Source organism: Mustela nigripes, chromosome 6 (genome assembly GCF_022355385.1).
Source record: "Mustela nigripes isolate SB6536 chromosome 6, MUSNIG.SB6536, whole genome shotgun sequence".
Taxonomy (NCBI): domain Eukaryota; kingdom Metazoa; phylum Chordata; class Mammalia; order Carnivora; family Mustelidae; genus Mustela; species Mustela nigripes.
The window spans coordinates 53,495,106-53,522,773 of NC_081562.1; the positions used below are offsets into that span (position 1 = coordinate 53,495,106).

General features: G+C 36.3%; 1 protein-coding gene across 3 annotated transcripts; it reads left to right on the forward strand.

Annotated features, from left to right (window-relative positions):
* The first annotated feature begins 472 nt into the window (after window positions 1-472).
* On the forward strand, window positions 473-26,368 carry LOC132019480 (C-type lectin domain family 1 member B-like). Of its 3 annotated transcripts, XM_059402592.1 has the most exons (12): window positions 473-552; window positions 2,143-2,428; window positions 3,260-3,358; window positions 4,362-4,481; window positions 4,641-4,792; window positions 7,676-7,782; window positions 13,422-13,522; window positions 15,180-15,260; window positions 21,033-21,179; window positions 23,277-23,428; window positions 24,865-24,986; window positions 25,656-26,368. In XM_059402592.1, exons 2-12 carry the CDS (start codon window positions 2,365-2,367, stop codon window positions 25,786-25,788), a joined length of 1,278 nt encoding a protein of 425 aa, XP_059258575.1. In that variant the 5' UTR covers window positions 473-552; window positions 2,143-2,364; the 3' UTR covers window positions 25,789-26,368. The 3 variants fall into 3 exon arrangements, with proteins under 3 accessions (XP_059258575.1, XP_059258577.1, XP_059258576.1); XM_059402593.1 differs by lacking the exons at window positions 473-552; window positions 2,143-2,428; window positions 3,260-3,358; window positions 4,362-4,481; window positions 4,641-4,792 and adding an exon at window positions 6,188-6,228; XM_059402594.1 differs by lacking the exons at window positions 13,422-13,522; window positions 15,180-15,260; window positions 21,033-21,179; ... (1 more) ...; window positions 24,865-24,986; window positions 25,656-26,368 and adding an exon at window positions 9,611-9,857.
* Window positions 26,369-27,668: the final 1,300 nt, after the last annotated feature.

Sequence of the window (27,668 nt, forward strand, 5' to 3'; positions counted from 1 at the left end):
CAAAAACAAAAACAAAAAAACAAAACAAAACAAAACAAAAAGTCCCGAGGCTGAGCTATAGGTAGGAAAGGAATATCATCTGAGGCTTAGGTTTCTTAAATGTACAATTTCAAGTATTCACGAATCAAGTAAGTCCAGCATATTCCTTGCTATTTACAAGAAGAATAAGTGGGATATTTTATAACTCATCCAATTGTTCAAGACCTAGAAAATGTGGAAACAACAAATCAAGCTGTTGTGTTTCTTACCTCCTGAAAGTATCTGCTAATTGAACATGAAAATGTTTACAATAATTATAAAGGCTTCCAAATGTCCATGGATCTTGAAGTTACATATTTAATTTAATTTAACTACAAATTTTCAGAAGTTACATATTTGGTTACTAGGAGAAATGAGTAAGGGTTGATTGAAAAACTAACTTGAACTAAATCCTTTACATTCTATATTGTCACTAAGCACAATTATTTTTTCAGGATTTCTGTATATTTTAGTGGAAAAAAAAAAAAGCTGATGTAAGATAGTGATGGAAGAACATGGAACAGAGGAGTAAAGGTAGGAAAAAAGCCTCAGGACTTGGTGTATGAATCAAGGCGGCCAGAAAGGGAGGGCTAGAATAATTCCCAGGCTGTGCTGAGAGATGGGGGTTAGCATGCACTGCTAGGAAGAGCTAACAGTCCTCTTAGATTGAATGAGAAATTACACAGATGGAAGCAGAGGTAGATTAATGATCAACTAAAGATTTGAATTTACCCTGCTTATGACTGGGAAACACCGAATATTTTACCTGAGCTACAAAACCCAGTGAAAAAAATGGCTGTGGGGCTTAAGAAATTTGATTATTCAATTTTCAGTACTTTAATTAGATTTGACATTTATTCAAAGTAGGGTTTTTGAACAATGATTGGTTTTTAGTGAAAATATTTGTATCATGCTAAGTTTAGGTTCCTTAAATCAGGCAATATCTTTCATGTTTGTTTGTTTACCTCACCTTTAAAATTATTTGAGTTGTGTAGGAAAAGAAATTTTAAGATGAAATATTATTTTAAGTGAATTGACAAAGAATTCAGAGTGAAGGAGATAACAGAAAGGAAGGACAAATATGTACAAGATGTACCAAAGGAAACATTAGTAATCAAAATACCTGCTGTGAGATCTTATGTAATTTCTATACTAAAAAGTCTAAGACACTACTAACTAAAGAAAACATAAAAATAAGATTATTTATAAGAAAAATGCCTAGAAGTTACTTAGAAGAAGGGAAGTCTTCTGGCCATAAAGGTTTAACAAAATTTTTTTTAAAAAATCTGCTCTAAAACTATATAAATCTACCCAATGACAAAATAGACAGCACCCTCACTAATATCCTTACATTAGTACAGCAGCTAGCCTTCTCTAGCTACTCTTCTAATTCCTTTCAATGTGAGCTGCAGTAACAATTTGAAAACCCATTTTATAGTTAAATGTGTTTAACTGTAGTTATGGTTACATATAGTTACTATGGTATAGTCACAGTCCAGTGTGAAGGGCACTAGGAACCTGTCCCTTCCACAAATAGCTCTTTTAAGATGAAGAAGCACCACTGTACTTGGAATTACACAATTTCACAAAAGATTTTTCCTTTCCTGAATGTTCACTGTAAAGTGAAAACATTACTGAAAGACAGTAATCCCTAACTCTATATTATTCCACTTTATTTTATTGTTTTTTCTTTAATGCCTAAACCCAAGCAATATGAAGTCTGCCTCCTGTGGAGTCCTCAAATTTTTAAACAATATGATTTGTGAATGATGCAAGAATTTGGATGAATTCTAGATCATAATTAGGAATGGCGCCTTCTAACACAAGACCTTGAAACATCTACTCTAGGCCATTTTTTATCAAACTATATTAGACATGCTCCTCACAATGGAACAGACTATGTATCTGCTCGTGTTTTATCCATGAATTTTTGTTGAAAGCAGTTCATTTAAACAATACTATTTAGACTCCACTAAGGTTAAGATGAAGCATGAACTTTTGTTCTTTGAAAGGATACAATAAGGAGACATTCCTTCATTCAGAGTTGAAGATAAGAAAACAGGAAACAAATGTGATATCTACTCCTTTACTGCAAGTTATTATTTTTATATTTTTATGCTCAAGGTCCATGTATCTCTGAACAGCTATGAAAGGGCTTCCTGGAAGAAAAAAGGTCCAAAAAACAAGAACAAAACAGGACCAAAAATATGTGCCCCAACTCATAGAACCCCACCTTACCAGAAAGAGGAGGAACACGGACTGGCAGGCACTGGAATCTATAAGAGTGGACACTGCAATTTTGCGAAGTCATTGAACCCTGAGCTCACTTGCAGTCCAAGGGAAGCCATGCTGGACGAAGATGGATACATCACCTTAAATATTAAAAATCGAAAGCCAGCTCTCACCTCAGGTAAGAATACCCAGAGCCAGGGATCTGGAAGTTAATTATTGAAATAGGTCAACCCCACTTTCCTTTTTCTACTAGTGATAGCACGTATCATTTTATTTTATTTTCCCTATGACCTTCCTGCTATACAGAATTTGAGTAATGCCTACTTAGGCTCAGACAGATTTATTTAGTATATAAGCAACAAGAGATGAAAGCAGAGAAGTTTATGTTAAGCCTATACAGTTTAATGTTGGGTGGAATAGAAACCAAGAGAATAGGAGGAAAGGATGTGTTATAACCTCATTTTCTCTGTTGTTGGCACATAGGTGTGATTCTTCATTTGTTGTTATAAAAGCAATTGTTTATGGGGTTGGGCACAAAACAAGACAAAAAACACAAAATTCTTTTTTTTTTTTTTTTAGCATTTTATTTATTTGACAGACAGAGAGCACAAGTAGACAGAGAGGCAGGCAGAGAGAGGGGGGGAAGCAGGCTCCCTCCTGAGCAGAGAGCCCGATGCGGGGCTCGATCCCAGGACCCTGGGATCATGACCTGAGCTGAAAGCAGAGGCTTAACCCACTGAGCCACCCAGGTGCCCCACAAACTTCTGTTTTGACTCAGAGAAAAGTCCATTGGGAAAAGACCGATGTGTGGAATGGGAATGGGCTATACTTTGATGGGAATGGGAATGGGCTATACTATTGATGATCCCCAAAGGAACACCAGCAAGACCTGGCAATGAAGCTGTTTACATCACTCAGAAAGCCTGGAGAGGGCAGGGGACAGGGGTGACACTGCCCCATAGCTACCCCATACTGCCTGCCCCCTAACATCTGTATTCTATGTCTACAGTTGACCCTGCTTCCTCACCTCTGTGGCGTGTGACGGCTTTGATTCTGCTGGTCTTGTGCATGGGGTTAGTTGTTGGGCTGGTGGCTCTGGGGATGATGCGTAAGTATTGACTCATTGCAAAAGATTTGTTCTGAGGAAAGCACAACCTGAGTCCTGGTGTATGCCACTAAGCTTGCTTGTCACTGTGTGCCTCTTTGTTGCTGCTTCAGGCTACCAAGACATTCTCAATAATGGAGAGCTCTTACTTTTCCTCCTGACTCAAATCACTTTAATTGAAATTATTTCAAGAACTTTAAACTGGTCTTTAAGATCCCCTTTCGTCTAGATTCACTATCTTCTCATTTTTTTTTTCTCTTTATCCTGCATATCCTCAGTTCCAGCCAACATGGACTTTTCTCAGTTTCACAGATAGATCCTCTTCCACTGTCTGAAATTTCTCTCCATTGTATTCCCTCTTCCTAAAATACCCTCCTTCTCACTTTGTTTAATGAATGCATTTACTTTCACTCAGAAGCAATTCATATCCCATCTCATTTATAGATATTTTCTTTTTATAAATCTAAAAGCCCGCAGTATCACATTACCATCCATGTAGCTGTTGCTTGTTTGTGTGCTTGTTTATTTGTTCGCCAGATATTTTAGAATCTTTTGTTCGCCATTATTTATTCACTTGATTATCATATCATTTTGGGCACAAGAAATCAGTGTTTTTTTAAATAAATGGATATTTTGATATCACATGGAAAACAAAATAACATGTCATTCTTCTCTGAAATCTGCTTAGAAATCTATATTCAAAGGAATATCAAAACATTCGTTTTGGGCATGCAGTTTGATCATGGCGTTTTTCTTATTTGTGGTTTTCTTCTTCATAGAGCTCATGTCTTCTTTTGGATAAGCACCAGGTGTCAGTTTTGCACAGTTCACAATTTGTTCTTTACACCCTCCTCTACCCAGACCTCTCTGCAGTACTCATTCACTCACGTCTATCTAGTGAACACTTTCCAGATTGACAGTTCTACTGAAATGAAAGTTCATCGAAAGGTCTCTGCATCACCCTTGTGATCCTGATTACAAATTATTATCTAATTTTTACACCTAGCTGTCAGAGAGCTAAACCACCACCAAGTGGAGAATAAAAATGTCTCAGGAACGCTGCACCAAGTAGCAAAGAAGTTCTGTCAATATTTAATAAAACAGTTGGAACAAAAGAACAGTGTCAGTAAGTATGGTTTTGTAACCTCTTCATCTCCACCCCCACCCCGCCCCAGAGTAGTTCTGTGATGCTATCTGTAGGGAACCTGAAGATCTGCGGAAGACACTGATTATGGGGAAAGTGAAAGTAAAAAATATGGATTCCTATGCTTGATTTCACCTTAAGGCCATAAATGCAGCCCATGTGACAGAAACTGGAGATATTATGGAGATAGCTGCTTTGGATTCTTCAGGCACAACTTGACATGGGAAGAGAGTAAGCAGTTCTGTATTAACATGAATGCTACTTTGCTGAAGATTGCCAGTCAGAATGTTCTGGTAAGGAGATTCCTATGCCATGTATAACTCAAGTCATAAGAAGAATCTTAAGTGAAACATTCGACTTTAAAAAATATATATGTATATTTTTTCTCTTGTCTTCCAGCCTGTGCTACTCTGAGAGCCTTATCAAGCCCAGTAGAAATGACCATATTTAAGAATGGAAAGGGGTAACATGAACTAATGAGACTGAGAGTTCAGTCTGTGACAAGTCATTTCACTTTTCTCAGTTTCTTTGATTGCATTTACTAATCCATGAAAGGATCTCAAAGTACAAAGAAACTCTAGCATAGTAAAATATAAATAGCACTGTCATCCCAATATTACATGAGTCCTTAGTTCCTGCTAAATTGTTGAACAATTGAACTTGAACAAACCATGATGCAGACTTCACCTTTTCATAGGCTCTTCCATAGTTTTGGGAATAATCTCATTTGTGAAACACACAGGATTTCAGCTGAAATTTTTCTACTAAACATGTCTCCTCTTCCACATTTTCCTCTTAAACAGCTTCTAACAAAGGCTCTACTTTGAAACAAAATATGTTCACATCCACTTGTGCACTCTCCCTTTATTATTTAATGTAGCCTTTCTCTTTTTTTTGTGAATCCTGGGAATAAACCAGACACCAAGCCTTGGAGTCTCCCTTCTGCCAAATAATAGATTTATTAAAACATTTTTTAAAAATCAGAAATTATTTATGGTCCTTAACCTACAACCTCCAATATGGTATTTATTCAGATTCTGTATATTAAAAACAAAAGCAAGTAGAAGATCTGGTTTGGGCTGTGTGCAGACATTAAATTGAACTCAAAGAGTCAAGCCAGTCATATTCTACAGAACTGCTATAATTGATTAACAAAATTGATTATACTTTTCCTGAGATGAAGTCCACAGTAATGGACCAGACATGAGGAGAACATTCCCTTGACACTCATGATCATTTGTTGCCTTGTTATTCTAACTGCTGTACCACTCACTAACTGCTTTTGTGGACTCAAACTCATAGAGAAGATATTCGGGTAAGTAAATTAACTTTCTTTCCAATCAGGCAAAATAACAGAGTGTCCTAAAATCTCAATTTCAATAACAAGAGGCTAAATGGAAGTATACAAATATGTCTTGAATCTTGGTACTCTAAACTGATGCCAGGTTGGAGGTTTATACGTGAGAGAGGAAGTAATGTCATTTTTGAGAAACAAAGAATAGTTGAATTTCAGGGAGAATATACTTCGTATAGTGAAGTATGTCATGTGGATGTATTTTAAAGAATAGAACAGGAGTTAACAGAAAGGGGACGGGTAGCTCACGCTTTAAAAAATGAGCAATAGGGGTGCTTGAGTGGCTCAGCCAGTTAAGCATCTGACTCTTGGTTTTGGCTCAGGTTGTGATCTCAGGGTCGTGGGATTGAGCCATTTTGGGCTCCATGCTCAGCGGTGAGTCTGCTTGAGATTCTTTCCCTCTTCCCACCCCCTGACCATGCTCTCTCTCAATCTAAAATAGATAAATCTTTTAAAACATAAATAAATAAGGGGCGTCTGGGTTTTTTGGTTAGTTAAGTATCCTCCTTTAGCTCAAATCATGACCCCAGGGTCCTGGAATAGAGTCCCACGTAGGGCTCCTTGTTCAGAAGGAAGTCTTCCTCTGTCCCCTCCCCCTGCTCATGCTCTCTCACTATCTCTTTCTCTTAAATAAATAAAATCTTTTAAAAATTACAATAAATAAATAAGCAGTCAAAAGTCACTTTTACACATTATCTCTTACTTTGTGTTTCACTTCTGTTAAGAAGCTTGAGTCATGTTTTTATTTGCCAAGAATGCACTCTCACTTATCTGTTTTTCTGGGAGATATGAGAGAGTATATGACTATTTGACTCTTTTTAATTTTGTTACCCATGAATTGATTGATTGACTGATTGATTTCTCCATTAATTTGCCAAATATGCACTGGAACTATTCCAGAATCTGGAACTATTCCAGAATCTGAACCTCTGCAGTTAATAAAACAGACAGAAGTCCTGGGGTGCCTGGGTGGTTCAGTGGTTAAGCCTCTGCCTCCGGCTCAGGTCATGATCTCAGGGTCCTGGGATCGAGCCCCGCATTTGGCTCTCTGCTCAGCAGGGAGCCTGCTTCCCCTTCTCTCTCTCTGCCTGCCTCTCTGACTACCTGTGATCTCTGTAAAATAAATAAATAAATAAAATCTTTAAAAAAAAAGAAAACAGACAGAAATTCCTAACCTCAGGAGGTTATGTTCTACTTGGAGAAAGAGGCAATAAACAAAGCAAATGGGTATAGTGTATCATATAGTAAATAGTGATAATTCCTAAATTAAAAAATGTAAATTAGGAAAAGCAAATGCTATTTGTAATCCCTTTGAGAATAACATCACATAATTCCTTTTACTCAATCAACCAAAACAAATTAATATTTACAATGTAAATATTGTAGGCTACTACAGAACTAAGTTGAACAATGAATCCAAAGCAAGTAGAAGTTAAATGTAGGGAGTAATAATGTTTCACCAACAATATATTTCTTTCTTTATTTTCCTTCTGTAGTCGTTCACCATTATCTTATTTAAGACCCATATTTGGTACTCTATTTGAAACTCTAGTCTTCAGTCAATGGAAGATAAACATATAGAAAGGTTACAATATCTGTCTTCTGTAAACATTTTTTCTGTATTCCACAAGCAATTTTTTATTCTAAAACAAGTGAACTTGGCACAATTCTAAATATTAAATATAATTAATTAACATTCACATAGACATACATCTAACTTGTTGTTGTTGTTGTTGTTCAGGGTCTTACCATGAATTTCTTTACATTGTTATCAAAATTGTGCAAGCAGGTTGACCATTATATTTGTCTGTGTTTACAATAGGAATACATGAAGTCCAGGACTGGATTAATTCGTTGGGTTGGATTGTCTCGCAAGAACTCTACTGAGGTCTGGATGTGGGAAGATGGCTCTGTGCCCTCCAAAAATGTGTAAGTCAATGGGCATTCAGAATACAAGGCACAACGAGCAGATTTTATTCTTGAGATCCTCTACCTTCTTGAAGGCAAGCTACTTAAAAGTTGGAGGTGGCTCCATGACCTACTGTGTACTATAAAAGCAGCAGCACTCACTGACATCCTACTCCTAATAAGTGAGCACTGGTAATAAGACAATTCTACTGTACTTACCTTCCCATTCCTCTGCTCTTTATCTAAGTCACAATCCACCTCTATTCTGGTATTTTTCCCCAATCATTTCTACCCTCAAATTTATCATTGGAGTGTGTGTGTGTGTGTGTGTGTGTGTGTGTGTGTGTGTGACTTGATCTGACTCCCTTCACATATTTTTAGAACAAAATGATCATTCTTATTATTTTATGGTTGAAAGTGATTGCGTTGAGGATTCTTTTCACTTTTCAGTATCATTTTACCCATTTTTCCTCCCCAGGGGTCTCCAAGATTCAGGCACACCATCATTCACAAGGTGGTTCTAGTATTCATATCACAAATCTCCATCCTTCTACAGATAATCCAGGCAAAGGAGGCATTATAGTAAGAGTTATTTAACGTGGCTTTCCAATCTCCAATCTCAAGACCTTTGGTCATCTTGTATATCAAAACTGTAAGGTCTCTCCAGTTAAAATTAAAACAGATAAACACAACTTGTACAATCTGATTATTACTTAAATTTTCAATTCATTTTTTCAACAGATACTAAATGTTTACTGTGTGTAGGAGCAAAGGATACTGCAAGTATAAGCAAACTTCTTCATAGATCTTGAGCTTACTTCTTATCATTTGCTGCTTCCTTCACAATATTGCAGGCAAACTAGGAAACCTCTGTGCTTTCAACAAATAAATCTTGTTTTGTTGTCTTAGGGCTTTTGTACTTATTGTTTTCTTCTAGAATGCTCCAAGTCCAGAACTCCATGATGGGCTCCCCCTTGTGATTCACATGTCTGTTTAAACATCACTACCCCGATGAGGTCAACCTTAATTACCCAAACTAAATTAGGTTCCTTCCACCCATATCCACTCAAGTCCATTATCACACCATTTTATTTCTTCCTAACTTTCACCACTCTCTGAAATTTTCTATTTGTTGGCTTCTTACCAATATCCTCTTACTATAATGTAAGTTCCCCAGTAGAAGGGACCGTGTCTCTGTTTACTCTACCAATACTGGCACAGAAAACAACTTTGGCACGTAGTTGGTATCCCATAGATATTTGGCAAATAAATTAGATCTATACATTCTTTATTCCCTTGTCATAAGCAGCACAGCTGGGCATATAGACAAGTTAATAGGCGATTACAATAGAGGGTGCTGCCTTATTTCTGTTACCCTACAACATAAATCTTCATTTCAAAAATATTTAATCAACTTACTTTTCCTTGAGCTTATTCCAACTTTGTGCAGCTATTTGCCCTACAGGGCTCTTCTGTCTCCCCTCTGTTTACCTAAATCCTACCCTTCTTTCAAGACATAACTAAAGTGTGATCTTCTATGAAAAGATGAAAAGATAAAAGCCTTTCCTGTCATTTCAGATCCCATCCATCTCGTTCTCCCTCCTACTGTTCCTACTGCTCACTTTTTGCTTAATCTAAGCTGTACTGAATTGCTATTGACTTAAGCAGATGTACATACTTTATATTCACAAGCATACTGAAAATTTTTCAATGATCTGAGCATTGTTTTTTACTTTTATCTTCATACTTTGTATTTCCACTTGGTGGACAAAATACTTTCATGCAGAGTTGAATTGTTGACTACTTATATAGCATTTAGAGGAACTCATTCTACCTTTTCCATTCACAGGTTTGAGCTTTCTGGAAATGAAAGAGAAAATATGAATTGTGCTTATTTTTATGATGGGAAAATTTACCCTACCTTCTGTAAGAACAAGCATTATCTGATGTGTGAGAGGAACGCAAGCATGGTGAATGTGGACACACTACTTTAATGCAAAGAGATGGGCAAGATGTCATAGACAAGCTCTTTATTATACAATGAAAGATCTGGGTGAAGGACTCACTAGTCATAAAATTGCTTATTTTTCCTTTTATTCCCCTTAGAGTCATCTTTATATTAGCTTTTCTACAAATACCACCTCATCCTTTCTTTATATATCCCCTTTTACTAAGGGATGATTTCGTCCCTTCTTTATATATCCAGAATCCTGTCTGTGAGTTGATCATTCGTTCTCAATTCTTCTGTTTCCATTTCCATTTCTTCTTGATTTCCATTCCTAATTATCTCAACATGGTATGATTCACCACATCTTTAGACATAAACATATACACTTTAAATGGAAATAGGAAAGGCTAGGACTTAACTGATTTAAGTTGTGCAAAATATCTAAGTCTGAAAGACAGCATAAAGCAGTGGAAAGAATACTAAACTTGGAATCAGTGGAACAATCTAGATGGTGTGATTACTTAAAGTACAACCATGGGCCAACTAGTCATGTAGCCTCTTTACTATGCATTTTCTCATATTTCAAATAGAATAACACCCATGACTTCACAGTTGTACAACCTAATAAAACACTAGCTATGTCAGAAATTCCATAAAGGCCAACACTGTGACTTTCCCATTTGTCGTTGTATGTGAAGCACCAAGCGCGATTCCTGGCTCACTGGAAACAGAAAAATAGTTGTTTCTCATTATGCGAGAAGCATACAATCTGTAAAACACTACACAATTACAATTTGGATTCCAGGTCCACCTTTGGTCAGATTCAACAGCAAAGAAATTAAAGTTTCATTCTGTGCAAGGAAAATGGTAGTGTTTGACTTCTTAACAAGGCCTTTAGGCAAGGAGACAAAACAGCAAGTACAAATGCTTTATCTTTTCCTGACAGTTCTATGCTTGGTTTTTGCTGAGTAACTCATAAAGTATTTATAGATATATGGGGAGGCACACTTTCACAGGATAACAGGCAAACATTGCCATTCTTTCCCATAGCTTCCCTGAGGCTCTTTCTTCTTACATCAGTAGTAATAAAATTCATGAATATGAGTCTCAAACATCTCAACTGAGATGTTTGTTAAAACGTGGATGTTCGGGCGCCTGGGTGGCTCAGTGGGTTAAAGCCTCTGCCTTCGGCTCAGGTCACGATCCCAGAGTCCTGGGATCAAGCCCGGCTTTGGGCTCTCTGCTCGGGAGGGAACCTGCTTCCCCCTCTGTCTTTCTGCCTGCCTCTCTGTCTGACTTGTGATCTCTGTCTGTGAAATAAATAAATAAAATATTAAAAAAAAACAACCCAAAACATGTGGATGTTCAAACACAAACACTTAAGGTTCTCAGTTGAAAGGCTAAGGAGACATTGAGAACTGTGCTTTTAATAAGCTCTCCTACTTGATTCTCATACACGTAGTTTTTAAATACATTTTGAAAAAATTACATTAACACTTGCTCCCTATGTGGCTTTTGCTAAGTTACTCTGTTTCCTCATTTATGAAATGGGCTTAACATTACTATTTTACTCATAGGTAATAGCAAGGATCATTTAATATAGTATATAAAGCACTGAGCAGAGTATCAAGCATGTAATAAACACTCAATAAATATGCATTATTTTATTTGTTTGAGTACTAATACTCAAAGACACTTGAATCTTTATCTTATTTATCTTATTTTATACTATCAGTAAACAAGCATATTTTGGGGGACTGAGGAAAAATAACACAGGTACCTCAGATTCTGCTTCTACTTCAAATGTCTTGAGATCTTGTGTTTTCGGGGATAGTGTCATTATTTTACTGTTTTTTACTTGCTGATTTAGAGAAATGGAATAGGAATTAATAACTCAGAAACTCGTCCAAAAAACAACCAACCATGTCCCTGGACTTTCATGTTTTATTACCTACAAATGGAAAAACATATATTTATGCATTACTATATGGCACAAGTAAATTTCAAAGAATAATGTCTTAGCTTGTGGCAAAAATCCAATTAAAAAATGTTAACCAACCAACCAACTATGCCTACAAAGATTCTTTTTTCTGGTACTCATATCAAAGTCATCTTACACATGAAATCGGAATAGCACAGATTTTAATAGCACAGGCTCTGTGATCAGACCACCTACTTTCAAATACTAATTCTTCCACTTACTACCCAAGTGACTTCTCTGTTCTTCAATGTACAGTTAAGTTACAATGTATTCATAATAGTACTTACTTCACAGAGCTGATTTGAGAATCAAAGTAATTCATGTAAAAGCCTTTTGAAACAGCACTTGGAATGTAATGAATTATAAATAACAGGTGGTATGATCTAAAACATCAAAAGCAATAAAAGTAACATTAGTCCTTTATTGGGAGAGCCCAATGTTTCCCCCAAAGAAAATTATCAGAGAATATACTAAAGTAGAGAAAACTAGATCTTTCTGAGCTTGCTGTTTAGCGCTGATAAAATTTGAGAGCCCCTGGAAATTATTGACAACTCATTAAACTTCTGTTCCTGTGCTCCCGACATTAGTCTTAATGCATATTTGATATGTTCCTTCCTCCTTTTGTCCTCAAGGTAGAAATAATTATATAAAGAAGGCCACAGAAAGTTACATCACATTGTTTTTCAGGTCAACATCTCAGGCCATTTGAAGTATTTGGAGACTTCACTGCATATTCTCCATGTACATCTTGAGAGCCTCTCAGCCCCACTCTGTGCCTTGGGAGGCAGAACTCAAATGAAAAGCACTATCTGGAGCAACTTTCCTCTGGTTTCCAGTTAATTTACCTATTGAGAAGTACTTGCAATAATCAAAGGGTGAAAGGAGAGAGTGGTCAGGGCACTAATTCCCTTGGTTCTCTCCTTACCCTGCCATGTTTGCCAAAGACTGCATGTTCTGTATCTGAGGTCATGGCCCCTATCAGATACCCTCCCCTTAACTCCTTGGGCCTAGGGGTAATAACATCCTTATGAATAATGCATACTTCACCTCCTCTTTCTGTTCGCATTAGTCTTTCTCTAAACTTTACAGACAGTGTCTTGATTCAAGGCTCTGAAATTACTCCTTGAGTGTGTCATTTGTTTTCCTTTGTTATAGACATCAATGATTGATCTAGCAAGATACTGAAACATGAGAGAACATTGCAATTTTGCAGATTGTTGATATTTGCAAACTATGACCTTTGGCCATCAAGACAAATGGCCAATACGTGAATGATAATTAAAATATCAAGTTTCTTAATGCTGTAGTTATAGGATGCGGCAGAAGTGGCCATCTATCCACTAAATAATTCATGCTTCTCATTTAGAGTACAGTTGTCATCAAATGTTTGCTAGCCAGGGAAAAATTACATTTATCAGGCCCAGCCTTTTACATCCAAACACAGGCATTAAGTTCGTGGATGTAGAACCCAGAGCAATAGTCTATTCTACCAGAGGCCATTTCAAGTTCAGTTTCTTTTCTCATTTCCTTCTTTAACAAGTTGTACTTTGGCCTAAACTTCATAAACTTCTACTTTCTAGATGAAGATGCACCTCTTGTATCCCTTAAACCCAAACATAGTTTCCCACTGATGTGAGAAGTAGTCAATTTCAGTTCTTTCACGAGCCTGCTTCTACCACAAGAGGAGTTGTTTGTCTTAGCTTCTCGTGTGGCCTGCCTTTCCTATCGCAGCATTTCAGACATGCAGGAGGAAGACGCATATGCCTCTCTTCAGTGGGATCCCCCAACACCAAGCCCTTACCAGAAACATCTGTCTTCCATCAAATATTCAGGTAACCATCTGATTATTTAGTCCAAGACTTTGAAGTTTCTGCTTTGTTTCCTGTTCTGGGATGAGCCCAAGGTGATTTTTCTAAGATAAGCCACATGTGCTTCTGATAACGTGCATTATATAATAGCATTAAAAAGTGAGGTGATGTGGAAGTGTAAGTAAAGGTGCAAAAGGGAAGGAACAATGGATTTGACAAGTAACATAGTACCTTTTCCCCTCTTTCCTGCTGGAAAGACAAAGAATTCCGGGATTTGGAAGACAAAGGGAAGAAATCCTATATATTTTTATTTTTTTATTATTTTAGGTCCTGCATAAAACGCCTTGAAAATTATCTAATAAAAACTAGGAAATAAAGAGAAAGCACAGGTTGAAAAACTGACAAAACTTAGCAACCTGGAGCTGTGTGCTATGGTGATCAGTTCTGCTGTTCTTTTTTAAGCTTTCTATTAGCTTCTTGTTATTATGATAACAAATTATCACAGACCAAGGGGATTAATACAATATAATTTATTATCTTACAGTTCTAGAGATCAGAAGTCCAAAAAATAGGTCTCACTGGGCAAGGTGTTGTCAGGGCTGCCTTTCTTCAAGAGGATCTAGCCAGGGGAGAATCCATTTGTTCGTGTTTTTCAGGTTCTAGAGCTGCATTTCTTCCTTCACTTGGCTCATGGCCCCTTTCTCCATCTTCAAAGCCAGCAACATTATGCCTTCAAGTTTCTTTCTGCTTCCTTCATCAGATAGCACCCTGATCACTGACCTCTCACTCATAAAGGCTCAGATAAAATAGGATAATGTCACCATCTCAAGATTCTTAACTTAATTACAGTTTAAAGTCTCTTTTTTGTCATATGAGGTAATATTTACAGGTTCCAGGGAGTAGGACGTGGGCATCTAGGACAGGAGCATGGTTCAACCTACCACATAATCCAAAGATCACTTTTATTTTTTCTCTGATTAGTGTTAACAATATAACAAGTCACACATTCTTTATCTTTCTTTCCTGAAGAGATGCAAAATTACCTGGTTGGAGGGGGTGGTATTCCTCATTCAAAATTGTATGTTTAAAAGAAATAGCTCTGAATCAATCGTGTTCAAGAGGTACAGAGAAGAGATGAGGAGATGCACCACAGTGTTTCTGCTTTCAAAAACGAAAGCCTGCATTCTGGTTTGCTATAGTCTCTAAAAGATCATTGGAACATGTAACTAGTTGGTAAGGTTAAGACCTCATGAAAGGATGAGAGGAGTAAATCACTTAGCCTATTGGATTTGACATCTTTCAACATCCAGGCTGTTCTGGGGTCCTTGGGTGATTCAGTCAGTTAAGCATCTCCTTCACTTCAGGTCATGATCAAGCCCCAAAGTCAGTAGGGCGCTCTGCTCAGCAGAGAGTCAGATTCCCCCTCTGTGTCTTTCCCTCCCCCTGCTTGTGCACTTGCACTCTCTCAAATAAATAAATAAAATCTTTAAAAATATATATATATTCCAAGTTATAACTTGCATTTCAAAAAGTTGGAATTATTTTCTCCAGTTACCATAGTTCCCATGGCGTCAAGGATTCTCTAGTAAGAATGCTCATTCTTTCACTGAGCCTAGTTTCACACTGACCCATCTCTTTCATCTTCTTTAACTCAGTGTCATTTTCCCTATGCCTTGTTCAGGAGCATGGTGTCTGGTGGTGGTGATTTCATGTGTTCTCTGCGTGGGCTCGGTAACAACCTCTGTTTTCTTGGGGATCAAGTGTAAGTACAAAAGCATATCTTTAAAATAATCTATATACATGTATTTCAAATACTTTATACACAATTATACATTACAAAAAAGAAGCCACTAAAAAAAGGTGTCAGGAGAAGGGGATAGATGGTGACAATGTCAGTGCTTACTTTTTGTTGTTGTTGGTTTTTTTTTTTTTTTGAAGTTGCCATTCCATGGACGTAGTACATATTAAACAATTTTTTAACTCCCAAAGCAAAAATTGGGTGAAGAAAATATTTTGATAAGGATAAAGGAAAGCTAGCCAGAAAGTAAAGTATTTAAAATTTTTAGTAATTTCTGGAAATTGTCTACCAGTAAAAGTTTTGGGTTTCTTTCGTTTTGTGTTAATAGTTATAAATACTTCTAAAACATTTAAATATTATTACATAAATGTAAAATATTTTTACCATTGGCTTTTGTTCAAGTATAGTGACTATACTATTGCTACCAAGCCAGTCTTTTGCCAGAGTCATCTCACACATTCTCAAAAACATTCTTAGGGCTTTTATTATGTAAAGCTAGTTACAGAAACAAGAGTTGTGTTAAACAGGAAGCAGCTGGTTCACTTCAAATTTCCTAACTAACTGCTTATCCTTGCTAGTTATAGATTATATTACAGACAGCAGATTTTAAGTTATAAATATCATGTTTAATTTTTAATAATTGTATCATCTTAATCATCATTCCATTTCAACGAAAAATGTTAAATGTTTTCTCTGCAAAAATTTTCAATGTAAGGGAAAGGTAAATACTAATATTTAAATTATATATATAACACCACCTATGATGTATATAATCTATTATACATAGTAAAAAAAGGACATGTTTCTGACAGAGTAAAGAATGAAATCTATATCCTATTTAAAATACCATGATATCAAAGTAATGAATGGGTTAATTTACAAAATTAGTCTTTTTTTTTAAAGATTTCATTTATTTATTTGACAGACAGAGATCACAAGTAGGCAGAGAGGCAGGCAGAGAGAGAGGAGGAAGCAGGCTCCCTGCTGAGTAGAGAGCCCAATGTGGGGCTTGATCCCAGGACCCAGAGATCATGACCTGAGCTGAAGGCAGAGGCTTTAACCCACTGAGCCACTGGCTTTAACCCAGGCGCCCCACATAATTAGTCTTATATACTATTAAAAGTGCATCCATAGATATCTGACAATAAAATAACTGATAAAAATCAATGATGCTACATTGATATAAAAGAATACACTGCAGTAATTTAAAGAAGTCTTCTAGAACTATTGTTACTAACATGGAGATATGGTTATGCAATATTTTACCATGAAATAAGCAGATTAAAAAGTCAATTATGGAAAAATATAGTTTTATAACAATTGTATGTAAAATAGATTTTTTCCATACAAATATGGAAAAAAGTTTCAATAGATATAAACTAAAGTTAACAACTGTTATTTGAATGGTAGTTTTAAATGTAAGAAGTAATTTCTTGCTTTCTTTCTACTATTTTGTTTTTTTTTCCTACCATATGACCTATACTAATTAACTTCTATTTTAAAAAATCTATAGTGAAAAATAATTTCTATAAAATCAGATTTTTCCAATTGTTTTTACTAGTCTTTTTTGTTTTCCTTCTTTTTTAAAAAAGATTTATTTATTTATTTGACAGAGATCAAAGGAGGCAGAGAGGCAGACAGAGGGAGAGGGGGAAGCAGGCCCCTTGCTGAGCAGAGAGCCTGATGTGTGGCTGTACCCAGGACCCTGAGATCATGACCTGAGCCGAAGGCAGAGGCTTTAACCCACTGAGCCACCCAGGCGCCCCTCTTTTTCATTTTCTTAATCCAACAATTAGATGTATCATATAACATCATATAATAAGTGCTTTTATTTGGGGGCTTTAAAAACATTTGTCTTACAATTCCCTAAGTAAATATATTGTTTAATCTATATTCCTCACTTTTTACAAATTTATTACAAGCCCAAAACCAGTAAAGGTACATTGCTTCCCATATAAGGGGAAACTAAAGAGAAGTATCATTTCCCTTTCTCCAGTTTTATTACAGTTTTATGTAGTACAACCTTTTCAGATAGTAATAAACAAAACAGCAACAACCTCAAGAATATAGTTGATCTAGAAAAAGTTCATCAAAATTCAAAATTTTAGAATAATACTTCAAATTCCTAAAAGGAAATCTCCAAACATGCCAGATTATAAATAGAATAAAATAAATAATATCGAACTCTTACTTCCCACTCTGGTTACATCCAGCCTTTTGCTAAGAAGGAGCATAACCCAAGCCACTAGCAGCTGGAATTACTTGAATCATCCACAAGTGGATAAGACATGACCATCTATTGTCCATAGCTCCTGAGCAAAATATAGAAAAGAGAGAGAGTCCTAGAGCATATTGAAAAGATTAGTATAAGTGTAATAGTAGACCTCAAAGTAGAAGATAGAATTAGAAAAAAGTAGTATTATTTTAAAGCTTACTGGATGAGTTGGGTTATGGACATTGGGGAGGTTATGTGCTATGGTAAGTGCTATGAAGTATGTAGGCCTGATGATTCACAGACCTGTACATCTGGGGCATATAATACATTATATGTTAATAAAAATAATTATATTAAAAAGAAAAAAAAGCAAGATATTTATATAAAAAAAAAGATTGACTGGATGAATATTTTCCAAAATTGATTGAAAACATTGTTATAGGCTCAAAGAAAATCAATATCCATATTAAGAAAAATATTTAATAGACTAGGAATAAATACTGTATAAAATAATTTTTAAGAAGAACTGACTTGGGGGTCAGTTCTGGATGACTCAGTGGGTTAAGGCCTCTGCCTTTGGCTCAAATCATGATCCCAGGGTCCTGGGATCGAGCCCCGCATTGAGCCCCACATTGGGCTCTCTGCCCGGCGGGGAGCCTGCTTCCCTTCCTTTCTCTCTGCCTGCCTGTCTGCCTACTTGTGATCTCTGTCTGTCAAATAAATAAATAAAATCTTTAAAAATAAATAAATAAAAAGAACGGACTTGGGGCATTTGGATGATTCAGTTGGTTAAATATCTGCCTTCCACTCAGGTAATGACACTGGGGTCCTGGGATGGAGCCCTGCATCGGGCTCCCTGCTCAGTGGGGAGCCTGCTTCTCCCTCTTTCCCTACCTGTACTCTCTCTCTGTCAAATAAATTAATTTTTTAAAAATATTTTTAAAAAGAACTGACTTAAAAACCTTGTTAGACTTATAAGGAAAGAACTCTAAAATAATATGAAAATGGGAGGCCTGGCCTTACCAAATATTGAAATAATGAAGACTATGTGGTACTGACCTAGGAATAGATAAGCAGGTGGATTGAATATCATGAAAATAATAGAAATATATCAAACTAGTTTATTGAAAATTAGAGTAAGCTAAAGATGGCAATTAAAAGAGAATGAGAAAGGGGTTATTCAGTATATGATTTGAGACCACAATGTCGCCATCTGGGGGAAAAACTTGGAAGTCATACCTCATAAATTCCAACAAAATAAATTCCAGCTACATCAAAATATGAAAGTGAAATATATTTGTAAAAAGTATAATCTCAGGTGTAAGATTTTTGCTCAAAATGACCCAAAAATCATCTGATGTATGTGGGGTAAACTACCACAAACAAAGTCAAAAGACACACTGGGAAATGCGTTAGCTATTCTTACCCATTAAATGTAAGTGCACTAACACATCAGTTAAACTAAAGATTGGTTGCTAAAGAAGATTCCCAGAACCTGAAATGACAATGCTTACAAATTTATAGTTTATTACAAGAAAAAGATGCAGTTTAAGAACCACATTAAAGTAAGGGTATAGTCTGGAGAGTCCAGGTACAGAGAAGTACTTTGTCCTCCCTCTGTAACTATTTTCTCAGGACACAATTTCTCTCGAGTCAGGAACCACTGATGTGTATGTGCACTAAACACTCTGGTAGCAGAGAGCCCAACATGGAGTCTTGCTTGGTAGTTTTTATATTATGCTGACCACATCAGCATATTTCTTTCTTTCTTTCTTCTTCTTCTTCTTTTTTTTTTAAGATTTTATTTACGTGTTTATTTATCAGAGAGAGAGAGAGAGCATAAGCAGAGGGGAATGGCAGGCAGGCAGAGGGAGAGTCAGGCCCCCTGCTGAGCAAGGAGCCTAATGTGGGACTTGATTCCAGGATGCTGGGATTGTGACCTGAGCCCAAGGCAGATGCTGAACCTATTGACCCACCCAGGTGTCCCCACACAAGCATATTTCTTCCAGGTATCCAGCTTAGATAGCAGAGCCTGCTCAGGACCTCATTGTAACCAGGGGCAAATCATCAGTCACGCGGCATCAGCAAACAATGCTGACAAGCTAGTATCATCTGACCAAAAAGTCCTCAGACTAATGATTATAAAGCTACGCTATTCATCAGTATACTTCACACCTTGTCCAGAGGTCAATGCCAGGCAGGAACTTTAGAAAACTAACAGGCAGGAACTTAGAAACACTATGCAGGCTGATCCCAGTCCTGCTCCAACGAATTCTCACAGCACAGTATCTTTATTGTATAAGACAATAACAAAAAGACTAAAAACTCAATGAAAAAATTATGTAATTACATATAATTATACAGTTTATAGAAAAGGAAATGCAACTAACATTTCTATGTATGAGAAAAAGTTTCAACACCAAGCATAAAAAGGGAAATGCAAATTCAAATAATATTGAAATAACATTTGCAACAACTTATGTGGAGGGTAATTTGGAAATATCTAATACAATTTAAATGTAAATAAACTTTGACCTAGCAACTTTTCTTAAAAATATACTTACATATGTCTGAAATTATGTGTGACTAAGGTTCTTTATTATAGTATTTATTTTTGGAACACCTAAGGATTATAAGTAATCTAAAAGTCAGTAGGGGGGCACCTGGGCAGCTCAGTGGGTTATGCCTCTGCCTTTGGCTTGGGTCATGGTCTCAGGGTCCTGGGATAGAGACACACGTCGGGCTCTCTGCTCAGTGGGGAGCCTGCTTCCCCCCTCCCCTCCGCCTACCTCTTTGCCTAGTTGTGATCTCTGTCAAATAAATAAAATCTTAAAAAAAAAAAAGTCAGTAGGGAATGACTAACATAAGTCAATTGAATCTGGTAAAGTTAGAATGAAAGATCGAGAGAAGCTCTTTATACAGTGAGATGGAATTATGTCTAAAATCTATTTTAAGTGGTAAAATATAAAATATGAAAATGTGAAAAACCGTATACATAGATCATTACTGTTTCTATAAAGAGGGAGCATTTTATATTCATTCACTTGAAAAATTCAGAATATGTGTGGAAGAATTAAAAAGAAATGGGTAAATTGACTGTGCTGGGGGAGAGGAGTGGGGTGCATCTGGAAGGCAAGGGGGTTTTTTGCTCTGTATCCTTTGAAGTTTTTTATTCTTTTTTTTAAATTAAAAAAATTTAAGATTTTACTTCTTTATTTGAGAGAGAGCACAAGCAGGGAAGAGGGACAGAGGGAAAAGGAGAAGCAGGCCCCCTGGCAAGGGTTAGATCCCAGGTCCCCAGGATCAAAACGTGAGCTGAAGGTAGAGGCTTAACTGATGGAACCACCCAGACATCCCAAAGTTTTGATGCTTGAACATTGTAAATTTTAAACAAAACCTTAATGCAAATTGAAGTCACAAAAATAATAATTTGTAGTTGTCCTTAGTCTATATAGAAGAATTACTTTGTTCTAATTTGTCAGTATTTTTAATTGAGAATTATTGTCATTTATCATTTGAAGTGTTCCAGGTGTCCACTATTGCAATGAAGCAGCAAGAAAAACTCATCCATCAGGATAGAGAACTGTCGAACTTCACACAATGGAAGAGAAACCATAACCTTCAGATGAAATGTTGCCAAACCTTGAGGCAAAAGTCTTTCAGTTCAGGTATTGATATAAAATCAGCTTTCGCTGTGCAGATACAAATGCAGGCACCAATTCCTCAAAAGAAACAGTGACACACATTTCATTGTCTGTAAAATTGCAGACAGGATTTTAAAATTAGGAGGGACGTAATTTTGATCCACACTCCAGTTCAATTTTTTAAAATATATATTTATATATTTCATTAGTATGTGAAAAATACTGAGGTCTCAAGAAATGCAGATTTAGAATCATACAAGTTTCAAAGGGAAATGTTAGGATTAGCAGATTGATTTTTTTTTAAAGATTTTATTTATTTAGTTAATAGAGACAGCGAGAGAGGGAATGAGAGAGGGAACACAAGCAGGTGGCTTGATTCTAGGACTCTGGGGATCATGACCAGAGCCAAAGGCAGATGCTTAAAGACTGAGCCACCCAGGCATCCCTGGATTTTTTTTTTTAAAGCAGCACTTATCCAATCACTCAAAGTTTTAAGTATATTTTTATTTATAGTTCTAAATTCTTCAATATGCTTAGTTTAAACACTACTTTAGATTCAAATTTAGATATCTCTTTGAGAAGAAAAATCATTTTTTAAAAATCAGAGTATTTACCGTAACATTATAACAATGCAGGGTTCAACTGTTTTTAAAAATTCTATAAAGTTACTTCAGTTTTTATCTTTTACACCTCTTACTAGAATCTTAAACCTAAAACTGTCTTATTTCTATGTGTGGTATAGTTTGTCATGTATTCTGTGGCTACTTAATTGACATTAATTATCCCTATAGTGGATATCATTTAAATTATCACCAATAAGAGAGCTCAAAACCCCACCTCCTGGCTGAAATTTAGTCAAATAAATGTTTACAGAATCACTGGGTGCCTAACAGTGTTTTTAAATATAACAGGCTTTGGCAAGCATGAATTACCCCTCCCTCTGAGCCATTAACCTTAAGACAATGGTAATAACCATTTTGGGGAACTACAAATCTAATATGTCCTCCAAAATTTCAGCTGCTTTTGTCAGCACCAGTCTTGCTGTAACACTAGTCAAGACATTGATTAGCATAGATTACAAACAAAAGATATTGAGAAGCTTTAAATAACTCAACTGTTGGGCCCTGGACACTGATAAAAAAACTATTTGTGACCTTAAGTAGAAGGCCTTTCTGTCGAAACTAGAGTTCTGGAAATTTCAGTGTCTTTCCCTCTGTGCAAGAAACACTTGGTCAAGTTCTTGCTTTTTATTCCCCCTTTTATAGTCTAGAGCACAATTCTTTTGTGAATACCTTCTTTCTTAAGACAGCTTTCATAAAACTGATTAAACAATATGGCTTACTTCTAAGTTACATCCAAGTCCTGAAAGAGTTTATTGGTCACTTATGATTTTCTTTAATTTTCCTCACCCACATATTTTCAAATCAGTCCTGAAAGTACAATGTTTGTCCTGTCCTTTCTTTTTTTTTTTTTTTTAAGATTTTTATTTATTTATTTGACAGAGAGAGATCACAAGTAGTCAGAGAGGCAGGCAGAGAGAGAGGGGGAAGCAGGCTCCCCGCTGAGCAGAGAGCCTGATGCGGGGCTCGATCCCAGGACCCTGAGATCATGACCTGAGCCAAAGGCAGCAGCTTAACCCACTGAGCCACCCAGGCGCCCCGTTCTGTCCTTTCTATAGGAAACATTTTCATGTTTAACTCTCAGAATTTACACATCAACTTGAAACTTATTATCAGCTTGCCTAGTGGTCCAGTATATATTCCAACTAAATTGGGCCAGTAAGAGTAACAGACATGAAACAATAAGCAAATAATGAAGACTATACATAAGATAAGCTTAAAGAGGGGAAAGATTTATAAAAATAGAATAATCAGCTCAATTGTATAGAAGAGCAGCCATTTGGGATAAGATATTCTGAAATTAATTTTATCTTAAACTAATTCTTACAGACCTATTGCAGTTGGAAATATATAAATCTTTCCATGGTAAGGACCAATTTATCTGACCCATTTGGTTACAATGTTCAGCTTCACTGGGGGTGAGACAAAGGTTTCCTTTGAGGAGATGCACTATTAATATTTTTATAATAACTTTAATAAAGTAAAATGTTTCTATTCAAAGCCCATAACTGCAACCCTTGTCCAGACAACTGGATTCAGAATGGAGGAAGTTGTTACCGTGTCTTTGAAAACTGGAAATTTTGGCACACCAGTAAAGAGGACTGTTTGAAGGAGGGTTCTAATCTTCTACAAATAGACAGCAAAGAAGAAATGGTAAGCACCCTCTTATGGTTTCATATCATTCTGAAAATACCCTGATACACATTAAAAGAAAGGGCTGATTCTAATTAGACATGATTTCTTAATATTCTGTAACAAAACTATATTTAATATATATTATAAGGGTTTAAAAGAGACAAAGTAGGAATTACCGAGGTTTGTTTTCCTTTAATTGGACAAACAAACATACAGGAAATTATCCAGATTAAGGGAAATATATTAGTTGTATGTCCCTTTTTAATGAAAAAGGAGAGGGGGTAAGGAGAAAACCATTTTGTTGCTTGTTAATCCACTCTAAGATATACATATATTATAATTTTGTATATGTTTCAAATTTGTTATTTTCAGCGCTGTAGGGAAGGGTAACAACCATTAAATTTTGTTATTAAAAGAAAAGCAGAAGTATAGAAAGGGAAGTGATGTCACGAAATGGTGAGGTCTATAAGAATAAGCATTTGGTAAACGAAATGTTTAATTGGCATTACGTCTACTTTACTAACATCTTAACAAGCAAAAAAGAGTTTTCCTGAAATCATTTTACCCCTAAATGTGTGAGAAATAGAATATACAGTTACACATTTCTGGCCCTATTAAAAATGTATGCTTGCTATACTCAATAATTAAAGTTCATTTTTCAAAAAAATAATTACAGAACAATTTAAGGGCACATTAAGGGGGTGCCTGGGAGGCTCAGTGGGTTAAGCCTCTGCCTTTGGCTCAGGTCATGATCTCAGGGTCCTGGGATCAAGCCCGGCATCGGGCTCTCTGCTCAGCAGGGAGCCTGCTTCCCTCTCTCTGCCTGCCTCTCTGCCTTCTTGTGATCTCTGTCTGTCAAATAAATAAATAAAAGTCTTTAAGGGTATGTTAAGGATATGCAGTAAACTGAGGCAACTTGGACTTACAATAATTATAGGTTTATACTATTTTTTCTGTGCAAATTTGGTGACAAAAGGCAATAATGTTTTGTTTTGTTTTGTTTTGTTTTTAGAGGAGCAATGATGTTTTTTTCTGACAAAATACGCCTATAGTTAATTTGCCTCTGGAATATCCTAAACTATTTCTCATATTGAAGTATACTGGGAAAAAAATGATCTATGTGGTCTATGATGTCAAGGATGTTTTTACTTTTCCTGATAATGAGTTTCAGTATAACACCTTGTTTTGACATATATTATCTGCCAAACTCTGAATCTGTTAAGATTATTTTAATACCAGACGCCTATTTTCTGTATAGTCCTTAATACCACACTTATTAGATGGCAATTAAAAAAAAGTCTATAAAAGGTATCACTTCTTTTAAAACCCTCTGTCTTGGTCTCCACCTCTCAAGTTCCCATTTCTGTCTGTCTAGGCAAAATGCCACACTTTATATTTCATGATAGTTTGCTGTTGTTTTCCCCTCAGTTCACTGTTAGGTCTGTTTCTTCTAGGACTTTATCACTGACAGCCTGAGTAATGTCAAGAAAGGCTATGATTACTGGGTGGAGCTATCTCATGATGGACTCAGCCGACCGTGGCTTTGGAAAGATGGCTCCTCTCCTTCACCTTCCCTGTAAGTGTCTGAGAGAAATAGTACAAGAAAAAGAAGAAACATGAGGGAATTCCAAATTTTATTTTATACCTCAGATTTTCTCCAAAAGACATAGTCAGCATGATAATTACACAGGCTTTTGATTGCTATCAAACCTGAGGCTTCCAAGTCTTTCTACTCCTTGGCCATGCTGCCATAAAACTCTAGCACATTCCCATCAAAACCTGAGAATCATTATACTTATGAACAGTATAATTATCACAGATGTTTCCTGTGTATTATTTAATGGCTAGTGAGTGCTCAGGGAAAGAAATTGTCGTAAGTATTAAGACATTTCCTTATTAAGCTTTTTACTTTTATTTATTTATTTTTCCCTATTAAGAGACTTAGATAGAGCTAGGGAGATTAGTGAACAGAATTAGGTGCTTTCGTATTTTGAGAATTAAGTCAGTAAAGAGATCCTAAGTTAGAGCCTATTTTTGTGGATCTATTTCCTTTAATATGAGGGGCTTTTTATGTTAACATTTTTATTGAACAAAAACATCTCTATTACTGAAGAAGGAGGGTGCCACAGGAGGGTACCATATTAAAACAAACGAAACAAAAAGCTACCCACCTCTCATCATTACCCACAAGAACAACACTGTAAGCCCCCTACCTAATGTCAGATTCACTGACTTGCTTCTCCAGATCGCCAGTACAGACTCTCCAATCAACTGACCAGCTCTGTGGATATCTCAAGGACAAGTTCCTTTCTTCCACTAACTGCAGCAATTGGAAATATTTTATCTGTGAGAAGTATGTGTTAAGATCCTCTATCTGAAAGAAATTGTACCAGGAAAAATCTATTATGATAGTTATGTTGAACAGGACATTGGAAAACCTGCCACAAAATTCCATAAAGCAGATGCAGAAGTGAACCTAGATGTGGGCTATGATAACACTTTCCTGGGACTCAAAACCTATCTCTATACTTACACTTGGCAATTTTCTTCAATACTTTCCAGAACTTCAATTGACATTGTTTAAATTGCCAAGAATAGAACCGATTTATAGCTTCAAAGGACAAAATCCTGAAAGGTTGAAAACAAACTGAAGAAAAATAATTTCTTTGTGCTTTCTTTCTTTCCTTTTTTCTTTCTTTTTTTTTTTTTTTTTCCTCATCTAGAATGACTATAAACTCCACACAAAAACCTATAAGCCACTGGGGGGTGGAAATGTATTTCTAGCTGACTGGTTTTTCTTTTTTCTTTTCTTCCTTTTCTTTACTTTCTTTTTTTTTCTTTTCTCTTCTCTTCTCTTCTCTTTTCTTTTCTTCTTCTTCTTCTTCTTCCTCTTTTTTTTTTTTTTGGATGTTGTTCTTTTCTTTTTAAATAAATAAATAAATGTGAAAAATGTGGTCTTTTAAAGTCTCTACCTGACAGATTTTCTATACATTTTCTGTTATCCATCTGGTAGGATGGTCGGACAGAGATATGGATTTTCAAATTAGAAGGAAGGCAGGCAGCTATCTGCTGCTAGTAAGACAATACCTTTTTAGGACTGCGGAATTCTACTGGACACGTGAACCACCAGCTCTTCATATAAGTGGAAGGAATAGCCAGGCTGCCAATACCAGTGCATCTCCAGCAAAAGACAGCTGTGAACTCTCTTCCTCCCTCTCACTAACCATCCTCACCACTCACAAATCAAAGGGCTCAGGTTTGGACTCTCAAGGTTAACACTCAAGCACTTTTTTTCTTAGTTTTTTATTTTAATTCCAGCATAATTAACACACAGCATGATATTAGTTTCAGGTGTACAATATAATGATTCAACAATTCCATACATCCCCCAGTGCTCATCACAAGTAACCTCCTTAATTTCCATCATTCATTTCACCCATTCCCCTTACCCACTTCCCCTCTGGTAACCATCAGTTTGTTCTCTGTAGTTAAGTGTGTTTCTCGGTTTGTTTCTCCTTTTGTTTTTTCCTTTGCTTGTTTGCTCATGAAATTCCACATATGAGCTAGATCATATGGTATTTGTCTTTCTCCGACGTGTTTCACTCAGCATTATTCTCTTTAGTTCCATCTGTGTCATTGCAAATGGCAAGATTTCATTCTTTTTTTATGGCTGAGTAATATTCCAATGTGTGGTGCGTAGTGTGTGTATGTGTGTGCACGTGCATACGCGTGCGGGCGTGTATCACCTCTCCATCCATTTATAATTGATGGACACTTGGGCTGCCTCAATATCTTGGCTATAGTAAATAATGCTGTAGTAAATAGGGGTGCATGTAACACTTTGAATTAATGTTTTTGTATTTGGGGGGTAAATATCCGGTAATGTGATTACTGGATTGCAGGGTATTTCCATTTTTAAAGGTTCTGAGGAATGTCCATACTCTTTTCCATGGTGGCTGCGCCAGTGTGCATTCCCACCAACACACAAGCGTTCTTTTTCTCCACATCCTCACTAATGCTTGTTGTATCTTGCTTGTTGTTTCTTGAGTTTTTTTTTTTTTTATTTTAGCCATTCTGACAGGGGTGAAGTGATATCTCATTGTGATTTGGTTTGCATTTCCCTGGTGATGAGTGATGTTGAACACCTTTGCATGTGTCTGTTGGCCGTCTGGATGTCTTTGTTTGAGAAGTGACACTGCAACACTTGCAACTATATCTCTCTGTGTCTCAATTTCTTCATTGTAAAATAATAATAGAA